The 13,059-nt window shown below is 38.6% G+C and overlaps 1 protein-coding gene across 1 annotated transcript in view; it reads right to left on the bottom strand.

Annotated features, from left to right (window-relative positions):
* The window catches only part of csmd1b (CUB and Sushi multiple domains 1b), a 203,723-nt gene that overhangs the window by 71,946 nt on the left and 118,718 nt on the right, over positions 1–13,059 (bottom strand). Inside the window, exons 27-30 of the mRNA XM_088933977.1 lie at positions 9,519–9,635; positions 4,808–4,921; positions 2,438–2,533; positions 234–437 (exon numbers count right to left, since the gene is read on the bottom strand). Coding sequence (XP_088790103.1) covers positions 234–437; positions 2,438–2,533; positions 4,808–4,921; positions 9,519–9,635 — 531 coding nt within the window. The remainder of the gene's footprint in view (positions 1–233; positions 438–2,437; positions 2,534–4,807; positions 4,922–9,518; positions 9,636–13,059) is intronic.

Genomic DNA, 13,059 nt, shown 5'->3' on the forward strand with positions numbered 1-13,059 from the left:
CTACACTTTAAAATATAAAGTTTACAAAAAAAGATATGCTCATAAAAGTGAACGTAATTAAAACTATACTGCACCCAACGCAAATTAATATTTAATCCAAAATGCATTACAAGTGTCTGTAAAATATTTGTGGCTTGGAAAACATGTCTCGTTGATAGTTTTGAGATCTGTTGTATCACCACACATAACTCGGGAACTGAAACCATTCGTGACTATGTTTAGAGGATACTTACCTACACAAGTCGGAATGGTGTCGTTCCACTGTGCTAGGGCATTGGGGACAGCGTAACACTTAATTGCTTTGGAGCCCTGCAGGAAATAGCCGGGGTTGCACTCAAAGCGAACTATGGACCCCGCGGAGAACTCTGAGCCAATGCGTCTTCCATACCTGGGCTCTGGCACAGAGCTACACTGAGTGTCACTTGTGCGAGGGACAGCTGTGGGGGGTCAAACAGAGTCTTTAGAAAACATGATCTACAGCAAAACAGACTGGCCACAAGGTAGCTCTTTTTCCTGTAGACCATACACGATGGATACTAAAAGATACGTCTTTTTTTTAAAGAAACAATTTCAAAATTGATTCACAGTTCATTCATACATAATAAATACTCCCCAAAAGAGATTTTTTTTTCTTTCAGTTGCACACATACCGTTCAGTACCTTTGTCACAAGGAATTAATTTAAGAGGTAGGAAAATAAAACTGAAATACCCTTTCAACAAAAACCAAAACTAAAATATATTGTGGGACTTTGTGGATCTAATGAAAACTAATTTTGCTTTGCACTAACTAATTAAACAGATTCAGTATTTATGTTGAAATCAAAGTGCAAATTCTACCATCAAAATAAAAACAGGTATAACAATACTTGATAACAATACTTGAGTGATGAACAGAAACACCCGAGGGTGCTGGTTATATGTAACATTTAACTTCTTTCTCTGACTTCACTGGAACCATTTCCCATAGCCCGTGGGAAAGGGAAAAAAAAACATTTCTGGCTGTTTGTTCATTGCAGTCAATGCTGCCACAGCATGCTATCAAATTACTGACTCTGTACCCAGTGGGTATATTACAAGACACACTGTTTTGCTCTATCAAGACATTCAGGAGGGTTTTATGATTTTGCTGCCCACTTTATAAAACTAAATGGCAAGCAACAAGACTTTCTAAATTAATCATCCACACGCACTTCAGTATTTCTTGTTTTTATCCATCCATCTTTAACAGCTTTATCCAATATAGGATATCACAGAGAAGCCAGAGCCTATCCCAGGATAGGATGCCAGTCCATGAAACCCAGGGCCCCAGCACTGTGAGGTAGCAATGCCAACCATTGCGCCACTGTGACGCCCTTGTTTTTTGTCATGCAATATTTTATACGTACAGAAGCCATCATCATCTATCAATATTTTCTCATTTAAAGATAATAAAATTAATACCAATAAACCTTCGTTATCTTCCCCTTCACCAGTTTCTTCTTTATTTTACATGCTTTGAGAACTTTAAAAAAACTGAAAAGGTGCAGTGGAAACTTTCTTAACGTTTTTAAAATCCTTGCAGTTGTGTAAATGTCTGTTTGGTGAAATTTATTTTGAGATCAGCTGGTGTTATTTTCCTTGACAGTCAGACTGATCTGTTTCAAGACTGTAATAAATGTTATGGTTTGCTCTGTTTTTATAGTTCTGCCATTTACTTCTTGTTTGAATACCAAAACCAAGACAGTGCAATATGTCTTGAACTCTTCTTGCTTTATTGCATTGACGACATTTCTTTTTTATATCCACTCAGGCAAAGTGAGATAGTAAAAAAAAAGACAGCAATTTCCCAGTAGGTTTAAATGCACTCACTCATTAACTCTCAATATGTGCTAAATGCTACACCTTGGTATAATTGCATAGAGGAAAAAAAAATGATATCTTCTACACAAGGCTGCTATAGAATATTCTGTCCAGAAAAGTAAGGAATTAAACCAAACTTCAGCTTATGGAAAAAAAACTAAACGTGGAAAGGTGACCAGACAAAATTGGCTAGTGAGCTCTTAAGCATTGATGGAAGAAACTCCTTTTTCCATCTCACACCACAGTGCCTGTACTCACGGTGCTGGTGCACTGCGAGGAAAGGGCATATTGTCTCAAAGCTGAGCTGAGCACTGCAGGGGTCAGCGGTTCAGCAGTGGTGACTGGTTAGGACTTTCATATTAAAACGCAAAGCAATGACATGGCTGGACACCTGTGAACTGTGTTCATTTTTAATTCTGAGGAATGAGCTTAAAGCAGAGCTCTGTGGCACATCATAACAAATATCACGTCTTTATATGGGCCCTCCTAGAACAAAAGCTCAGTTTTAATTCAAGCATAAATGTCAACCGCAAGCCCTGGGCACCATTTGTCTCATGTGCTAAGCTCTATGGTGCGGTAATGAACACTTACACATACCTTGGTAAACAAAGTGGAAACCTCTGGCAGATGCTCCACTTTTAGCACTGAATCGCAGCAAAATCTGGTTGGATGTGGCTAAGGGCAAGGTCTCTCCTGCCAAAACAGAAGGCACAATATTGTAACAGGTGAAAGATATAAGGACTTGCTTTTGTACATACTGTATGTCCTCCATGCTATAGTCGTATGTTTTCCCTGTGTAGTGGCCTCATGTGCAGGTCTGTGTGTCAGTGTCAGGGGTTGCGTGGGGGCAGGGTGTGTGACCACCGCAGGGCGCTGTTCTCCTCGTGAGCCTGCAGGGATCATATAGGAGTGATGGGAGACAGGGAGCTCTTTAGAGGATGGATCCCCAGTGGATTGAAGTCCTGCACTGAGAAAACCCCAATATCACAGCCTCTCCTCTGGGAATAAAAGGAGTAGGCTTCTCATGTTTGAGAGTTCATGGGTGAAGAATTGTTGATGTAAGGGACGGCCTTTTTTCTAGTCATGTCCCCTTTTCGCACTGCTTCTGTCCCTCTAAATGTGGTTCCCCTTTATTATTGCACAATAAAGAATGTATTTCTGCACTTGGAGCACAGCTGGTGAAGCAGTCATAACTTCATCCTTAGAAATCATAAGTGAAACTCACATTTTGCTGCAATGGCAAAATATTTAGTGCATTAACACTAAAATAATAAGAGCTGAGCAGTGCAACTGGAAAACCATTTAGTATATAACTCATTGAAGGGCACAAAACATTTTATCAGCAGGAATGGAACAGACCCCATTTACTCTATTTCCCAGGAATTTTCACTGAACATTTCGCTAAAGATATCACCACCATCGTGAATTATGGTGGAGCAAAATTATAGGTGCTGTCTTTCAAGAGAAAACATTAATTTCCCAGTTAAAAAGAAAACTAAAATTAAGAACAAAGAAATGTAAAATATTAGATTTTTGATACAAATATGTTATGTTAATGGCACAAATGCCATGTTGGTCCTCTCAGAAATCCCTATAAACGCAAACCAGAAAAAAGGGATTTTTTTTCTGAAAGTAGGCCGGTCCTGGTCTAATTTTGTGACCTTAAATTCATATTTAATGACATATGGCATAACCTGTCACTTTGAATGTGCTCTCCCCATATTCAGCACCAATTTTAATGGCCTTGGAAAGAATCACTCCTAGTTGCTCACACCTGCACATAAAAAAGCATGATGTTTGCTTCCCATGTTGACTGTCCTTGGGGATGTGCATCTACTGTGCAGGATCTGATAGAGAATGGGGAGAGAGGACAGGCCTGCTGTTTCTATACTCATCCTTAGCTAAGCTATTCCTGCACAAAATGGTCAAGTTATTAAGCAAAGTTATTAGAGTGTGTAAGAAAGATACAAATTGCAGACAAAGTAACCCTTCAAGCCTTCCTTTTACTGAACGATGAAAACATTGGGGTTTCAAAACACAATTGCAAATCACACAGGAAGCAAAGAGGATTTAAATGCTTAAAGAATGTGATTAAAAGTTTAGTACAAACACATTTGTCAAAACGATGTTGCTAATTAAATTTATGTTAAGCAATAATTTGAATGATTTTTGGAATTCTCTTCCACCTTTACAGAAACAGGTTAGCTCAAGGAAAACATATTGTTTTCTTGTGTGGATTTTGGTGCAGAGCTTATCTGCTGCTCTTCAGAATTCCATTCTTTTTTTGTTTCGCAATGTTAACTAGGATGTTGCATAAATATACAGAACATCCGAATGGAACTGAACATAAACTAGGATGAAGGTGTGTATGGTGATGTAAATTCAAATGATAAAACACACACTCATTTCAAAATGACATTTCTTATATTTTTCTTTATATATTGTAACATCTGATAAGTGGAGTCATATGCCAATCACAAATTTAGCTATTTTAATATCCAGGTAATGTGACTGGTGCTGGTTGTGAATTTAATCTCCATATTAAAACTATGTAATGACACAGCTTGCTTTATGGTATGAGAACAGGCAGGCTAAAAGACTAAATGGCAAAAATGCACCAGCATGTTCCACACCTGTCCTACTGCCAGTGATTGGTAATGAAGGAACATACTGAAACCAATGAAAATTCCATCATAATCAATACATTTTCACAGGTTTCTCAATGCTTCATGTGAATTAGGATAGTTTAAAACCAAAAAATAGGAAGGTTAAGAATTCCCAAAGGTGTCATGTGCCTTACCTCATGAGCCATTCAAGCCAAATGTGTATTATATTACACCAAACTGTCTTACTATCCTTACCAGCTCCACATTTCAATTATACACTATGTTATTACAGTTCATTACCTATGGCTTTAGATTTTCCAAGAATGTTTGGACATTATTTACCTTCATATTTGTTATTTACCTGTATGAGTTCCTGCAAGGGAACTCAGGAGTCTGGCATTTTGGCTGGCACCATCAAACAGCTCAACTGAATCATTCATTGCTGTCTGAAAGTAGGCAAACTGCCCAAACACCACTGGGAAGACAGAATAGGATGAATAAAATTAAACATTTTGCATTTCAAATTATCTTTATATTTGTTTGAAGATAAAAACAATAAAATGTCATTCCACTGAAAGTGACTACTGAAAATACAGTTGAACTGGAACACTCAACATTTCCAAAGCAGTTTCTTTTCCTGAAAAGCTAATTAAAGCACTCCTCTAAGTTATATAACATGTAATGGATCTCCCCCTACTATATGTTGTCCCTACAAATTTGTCTCTCTTCAACATTTTGTCATGCTTATTGTGTGTTGTTATGTTAAAGTATTCTTTCCTTGACAATAATAGTTGTGTATTTAATCAGAGATTAGGTTTCTATGCTTACTGTAAGCATTCCTAATCAAATTACATCTGTCATTCAAATGCGAGGAGTCATAAATGCAGATTAGCTGACCTAATAAACAAGCCAGGAAAATTTTACCTAAATAAAAAATGGAGCATTAAAATGTACTAGACCAAAGTTTCCCCAATCAAGACCATTTGACTCCAAAATCTAAAAGGTTTTGTACACCTCTTTAAATTCTCATAATCTTCTCAGTTTTCAATTTATCACGTATGGATTATGGATAAAAACCTGCTGCATTCCAGACCCCACTGTTTGGAGTTTGAAGCCTTAACTCTAGTCCAGGAAAACTGTGAGTCTTTTAACTGTGAGTCAATTACTTCTATTTACTGAGTGTACTTAAGGGCAAACCTTCACCCTGCTCTTTGGACCATAAATTCAATAAAACAAGATCATCTTGGGGTAAGATGAGGTGGTGTTAACTTTCCTGCTGCCCTGAATGAAACTGGCAATTCAAGCATAAACACTCAGAATGAACTCAATTTGAAGTTGAGTCAAGGCCCTAAATATTCCGAATTTCACACTAGAATCAGCAGTCTTGTGCAATAAAAGGAAAAAAAAAACTTCAAATAATATTAACAAAAAAATCTACACTTTAATATTGTTTGCATGGAGTCTAAACGCAGAGCAGATTTTTTTCAGTGCCCCACTAAGGATTAAGGTGTGCCACTGTCAATGAGGAGCAGTGCTCACAGTGATTTCGATTAGGTGTGCTGCCTTTCTGTACCCCCCCTGGGCTGAAATCACATGGTGATTAAAACTGACTGGGGAAGTTCCAGGGCCCCCAGACATACATAACAAGACTGATCAGAACAGAAACAAACATTTCATGCAATTAAAGTTACAATAAAAAGCTTTATGCATGCTGTGTGTCATTTCTCTTTCTTTGAAAAATACTTTAAGGAAATTGGATCAGAATGTAGCTGCAGAACCGCATCTTTTACAACTATTATGAGGCAAATTAAATGTTTAATATAAGCCTGTATGATGCAACTGCATTATACAATAATTTTACAAGAAGCTAGAAGATTACATTTTAACATGGTTAAAAGTAGAGCGGCCTTCCGGTAGCAGTTTCATATTTTTTAATAAGGTTGATGGACCTATCCTTGATATCCCCAAGTACATTTAATTATTACATTTTAATTCTCCCTACTTGCTTCAGTATCTACACTTAAAGACCTTCAGCTTTGGTAATAGGACATAACAAAAGTTATTTGCAGATACTTTGCATGTACAGTAATACTGGAAAAGGGTGAATTTTATGTGCATAATACTGTTTTAAATTATATGCAGTTGCTTCCTTGATATTTCTTATGAATAATGATATTCATGTAGAACAATGATTCTTAATTTTTATTCTGATTTGAAAAAGGGCTACAATGCAACAGGTTGTATGATGAGTGAGACCAGCAGTTGCAACTTTGTCACACAGGGGCAACAAGCTATCTTACAGGAGAGGGACACTCAAGCAGCATTGTGACATTTCACATAAGAGTGTGCATTTAAGAGAAGACGCAAGCAGAATGGACAACAAGTACGTCATCCCTTGGGAGGTGTATAAATGAGCCATGCATTTAAAAGAGCAGTAACCTGCTCCAAATCCTAACAAGGAAAGGTCTTGTAAGTGCAGATAAAGAAAAAGGTCTGGCCATGACTTGGGCCAGCATTGACAGGGAGGGAGGGGAGCCAGTTAACTGTATGAGTACCATTGAAGAGGTACCTGTGTGATAGAGATAGGAGCAGACAAGGAGGTAGCAGCCATAGTCTATAACAAGGCTGACATGGGAAAAAGAACACCAAAAAGAGAAAAGATTGTATGTAATGTAGTTTGGTGAAAGAGGATCAGTTATTTTCCTCAAGAGGGCAAGGGATTGTTAGAGCCTTGACTCAGTGGTGGTCATTTCAAGACATAGAGCTTGACCCAGGGACGTGTAAGCCTGGTGAGCAAGATAAAGGCAGGTAGCAATAGTGTACTGTGCAGAATAGGAAAAATCCTGAATGAATCCCACTGAGACCAGGCACTGTCTCAGAATGCACTTGTGAAAATCTCTATGAGGAGAAGAAGAAAAACGTGATTAACCATAAGGAAGACCTAAACCAACACAAAGAACCTGGAGAAGCTAAGTGTCTCAAGGGCAGCTGGTTAACTGATTATTGAGGCAATGTGACTAAGATTATGTGATACAGATGTATAGTCTCCTGGGATTAATGGATCTCCTCAAGACCATGGAGGAAAAGCCAGTCACAGGTAAATTAAAATGCCACACAACAATTTGGGTAGGTGTGGAGCAGCAAGTCCCGAGACCACACTATTGGCAAGAAGGGAGCTTTCTGCAGAAAATATTTGCCATCAACCATTTCTTCAATGATATCACAGTTATTGAGCTTTGTTTGCCTTTGTAGCTTTTGTCTTCAAACATCTTCATTCATGAATGGGTATGAAAATAACCATCATTTACCATTATGTAAAGAGTCAATAATAAGTTAAATGTTATTTTATCATGAGCTACCCGTTTTTCAATAAAGTCTATTGATTTTCAGTAACTCAGTGATTTTCAGCTTAGCCTCTCTTGCTTGTGAACCCATGTTCATCTATTAGAAAGACATTATGGGTCGGTGGCTGCTTCTTCCTTTCAGGGAACCCAAGTCTCATCCATAACTTTCTGTACCCTTTCATTACAAAAGGTGACTATTGCCAATTTACCTAAGCTGTCTTGAAGGAAGCCATTACAGCAGGGAAGTGCTACTAACTCAATCACCTCAAACGACGCGGTTCAGCGAACAATCTCAGGCACCATTGATCCAGTGGATGATAAAGAACTTGCGATGTTAAGACAAAATCTTTTAAAGCTGTGTAGTAGCTAAACTTGTAGCTGCACAAATGTCAGACAGAGGAGCGCCCCGGAATAGCTCTTGTGATGTTGCCAGGACTCCCACAGGTTGGGGGAGAAGCTAGCACTTTTCTTGTCCAAACACAATTCATACGCAATCTAGTGGGACAAACACAGTTTGGCAAAGCATGGTCTAAGCCTTTAGAGCTGTAACACAGGAATCACTGGTCAGTTAGAGAAATAATTGTGACGGAGAAGTAATGGAGATGGAAACTAGAGCACATACTGTGCTGGCTTATGGTTCCCAAAGAGGGAAAGCAGTGCACAGAAGGGGGTAGAATATTATGGAGATTTGTGAAAGGATGCAGGCAGACATATCAGGCCATTGCAGAGGTTGTCTATCACACATGTCAAGAGAGCCTGTGAAACAGCAAGAAACAGCTGAAGGTGAATGAAAGGGACCGCGTTAATATCCCCCTTGTTCTCAGAGGGAGTCTTACACTGAAATAGAAAAAAAAGACACGGGTGATGTGATTTTGGTGAACAAAACAAGGCAGAAAAACAATAGCGGTAGCTGATCGAATCCAGAGAGGAACGGGGGGAAGAGAGAGGTGAGAGCTCTCTCCAGGAAGATATGCTGCACAGGCTATTCTCTTGCGAAAGAGAGATTTTTTCAATAAAACCAAAGGTAGCTCAGCCTAGCCAAAACAGCCTCGATAAGCTCTTGGAAGACTACAAGAAGCTCAGAACTGAAGGACACAGAATCCAGGAAGGGGCAGTCACAGGCTTCCAGGGACTAAATTCTCCTAGCCTGCGTGGATACATGCATGCTCTAAGGCCTCGAGAGAGAAAGAAAATGTGTGTCCCACCTGCAGCCTTGAGAAGGTGAAAGAGGCCAATCTGTGGGAAATAGCTTTATTAAATCCTTGGAGAGGCAAGGTATCCTGTGTACTAAGTATATCTTGCCATTTTTCCTCAGAAGCCTTCAGTATCTCTTATATACAGCTCAACTTATGTTCCCTGACTTGGGCAAAATTCCACTGGCAATGGCATTATTTTAAAACAAAGCAAACATAATGTTTTTATGACCAAAAAATAAGTTTTATGTCATATATATGATAATAACATTATCATTGTTATTGTAGTAGTATCCCAATTACAATCAATTCAGATTCATACTGCATCTTGAAAAATTTAATTATGGAGTTTCAAAATCTCTGTTTTTAATTTATCATATTTTAGCAGCATATTTATTTGAAGCACTGCTAATGACTGGATGGTTGAAAAGACAGAAAGCCAGAAAAATGAATAGTAAATATGGGAATTCAATTAAATCAGTCCATATACAGCATATACAGTATGATACGAAAAGCTGAATTACAATTCACTTACCAAATTCTCCGGATACAGTGATTGAATACAGGCATGTCTGACCAGCAGTGTAGTTGTGAGGATAATTTGGAGACAAGACCACTCCTTCAGAGCCTGTATACTGACCTCCACAGGGAGCTGAATACAACAAAAACACATTTATTGACTTACAAACTGTTTTAAACCTTTGCATGGTATAAGAGACAATACACAGACTTTTTATGTGATTAACAAAATATTAAAACATGCAGTGCAGGACTGAAAAAAGTGAAAGGAGGAAATGCATAACTTTATGCAGGTTCCACAGACTAGGACTAGGACAAAGATTAAAATTCTGTGTAAGCATACAGACCACTAGGTCAAGGAAAAAAATCAAATTAGTTTAAAACGAAAGTATGTTTCATCACTGTTCTCTGTGCAGGCTGCCCAGAAGAAAAGGTTTCATTTCAGAAAGACACCAACAAAAAGATGAGAAAAGAAAATAATCATCGGTCGGCAAAGTTACATTACTATATCTATTCACTGTTGCTAGATTCCATAGATACTCCTCATATTTAAATATAAAAGACACTTGAAATTGATAACATGAATTCTAAGAGTGCAAGGACTTCAAATTAAATTAACTACAGTACCTATCACATTGTTCATGGAAGCTACTTATTCAACGTAATAAAGGAACCAAGTTAAACTTTCCCCCCCTGTCATGTTGGTTTGACTCTTGGTGCTTAGATCTCTCCAGGTTTCCAATCTCCCCACCAGTTGATTCTTCTCTATGATCTTTCTGCTCCTTTCCTGTTCCTTTCATCCATTTGGTGATGGCTACAAAAAATCTTTAATTCAAATTCCTGGCACACCATCAGCATACTAAGCCTCTAAGCGCTAGCTCCCTCAGGTCTGTACCTTCATCTGCCTGCAATACCTTACAGAGTGCATAAACCTGAAGTCAAGAAGCAGCCCTGTCTTATCATCCTCTGCATATCAAACCAATTCAAAACCTTTGATCATATCACCTTTTCTTCTTGCTTTCCATAAAGGGCTCCAAGTTATGAACCATTAAACCAATGAAGCCCCCTGCAGAAAGTTAAGCACAGAGGCATCTATGAAAATGGTAATTTAACACTATGCTAAGATACAGTTATGTTCATCGGGTTCCAAATTTGTATACTGTAAGCTTTTTATATGAAATACTGTATTTACTACCTAATACAATATTAGAATAATCCATCATGAAAGCTTTTCTACTGGATATTTTCTGCCTTGTCAGTTTCTGTCGGTGAAACACGCATGCACTGGACTTCTTTTTGTGTAGTTTAATAAGACTTTGCTCCCTACCCAAAGCGAACAATGTGCGTACTGTAGTCTGATGTTGTGTGCCGACATGTTTAATGTACAACATGTAGACCTTGAAAAATAGAATTTCTGCTCTTGTCAAAACCAGCATTTATCCTATAAAAAATGATTTCATCAATGCCCAGTACTGCAGGCGATTTGTAATATTTGCTTGATCTCATTCCCATATTTTTCGTGGGTGAGCTTATCCTTCCCTGAGTAACAACAACAGCATTTCACAACTTTGTACCACTTTATTGTGTGAAGGACTTTGTTCTTTCAACTGGGTCCATGCCAGAGACATGTACCGTTAAATAATTAGTCTCTCAGATGGCCGAACCACGAGAGGTACAGCATGTTCCTGAAGCAGGTTGAGCTCTACGATCTGGTCGATGTTCGCAGCAGCTGGATGAGACAGGGGAATCCCCACATGGCGGAGTGCAGATGGCACAGTACTACTGGGGTTACCTCTCTGGTAAGGCGCTGCACGTCTCCCAGTGCTTGAGCTGACCAAGGAGTCGGAGAGCTAGGCATGTTGGAAGAGTGTGCACAGAGCTCCTCATTCTTAATCATACTCGTTTGTTAACAGTTGGCAATCACAGGATGACATTAAACGCAACACCAGTGGATAAATATTAAGAATTAAGGAGACATAAGCACTGCGAGATTCCGCAACAGCCCTATTGGCAGACTGCCTTTTTAAATCTTGTTCTGCTCTACTGTAAGTTTCTTCCATTTCCTCTGTGCTAATTCTTTTTTCTCTTTCTGAAGTTTGCAGCTACGCTTTCTTTGAAATATAAAAGCAACAGTAATTATACAAGCTAAAATGTTTACTATATTTGTGCATTTTTTGTACGTGCTCTCTGAAGCTTAATTCTGGATCAAACTCCCGATGAGCAATACTCTTTCATAAGCATCGTGACAACAGATGTGCATGCCACCTGGCCTGCTTGCCTGCTCACTGGGAGAAAGCTTCTGACAACATCCCTGCTATCTTGTACAGAAATAAACAGGAAAGCCTCTCTGTGCCGTTCAGCCGCACCCCACCACACACGAACACACACATCTTATTTTTTAACATCTGCAGTAAAAAGAAACAAACCTCTGTGAGTCTATTCAGTATTATTTTTCAGGATTTCCTCAGTGGGGCGCCATCTCACCACACTTCCCCTCCCCCACCAGCACTATTTACAGTCAAGCAGGATTCCTCATTCAAGTGCACTGAGACAGTCTTTTAGTTACTATGGAAACGAATAAAAGGGCCTGTTTGGGTGAAAAAAACCTTTATTATTTAAAGGGATCTCACCCCCTTTCTAATTAGTTTTGTTTAAAAGCTGAAGGGAGTGCCTCAGAAGGCATCAGTATTCTAGATGGAAGCAAAGAAACTGGCTCATAAAACACTCAATGACCCCTTGCCTCCCAAGCCTGTGTGAGGAAAAATTCATATTTTCAACAAAACACAAACGAGAATAACTCATCAAGTTTTTCACTCACTTTCAAGATAATTAAGAAAACTAACTCCAGGAGTTAATTGAGGATCTAATAATGCTATTTTGATTATATGCATTTTCTGAATTCTATTGGATAAGTCATCACTCAGTTAATTTGCCTATTTAATTTTGGCGAAAAAAAAATCCTCTGCTGGCCACATCAACACAGGATGTACACATGCCAAGTGAGGAGGTTAGAATTCAAACTGAGCTTTCTGCCTCTCTCCGTCTGATTTGAATGTTTCCCACGTGATCCTTACAGTTCACTATCAGTCAAAAGAAGAGACGGAGGCAGATGTCTCTTTCGGTTGAAACTCAAAAAACTCTTTAAAAATAGAATGAGAAGGTGAAGAATTACCTACAGTTTATTCCTCTTTTTATTGTTCAGCATTTCTTTTTTTTGGTTAAACTAAAAAACAAAAGTTCACCAGTGAAAGTTCTGGATGTGCTATTTCTCCTGGGCTCTCCTACTAAATGCCTTTAAAGCAAAATATATTCCCAACCCCCCATCGTAAATGTACCACTATGTTCCCTAATTAAATTCTCAGACCAAAATTTGCATTCAAAATCAGTATCTACTAGTATGTAAGAAGAACAAGGGTCTGTGTGTGTGAAATCATCACTCTCCCCGCTAACTATCTCAGAGCTTCTAAAATCCAGGATGTCAACCCAAACATTTTAGCACCTGGACATCATTTGTCAATTCTGTTCAAATGATAGAATCATACTGACTGTTACAGCAA

Source organism: Atractosteus spatula, chromosome 15 (assembly GCF_055471065.1).
Source record: "Atractosteus spatula isolate fAtrSpa1 chromosome 15, fAtrSpa1.hap1, whole genome shotgun sequence".
NCBI classification, from domain to species: Eukaryota; Metazoa; Chordata; class Actinopteri; order Semionotiformes; family Lepisosteidae; genus Atractosteus; species Atractosteus spatula.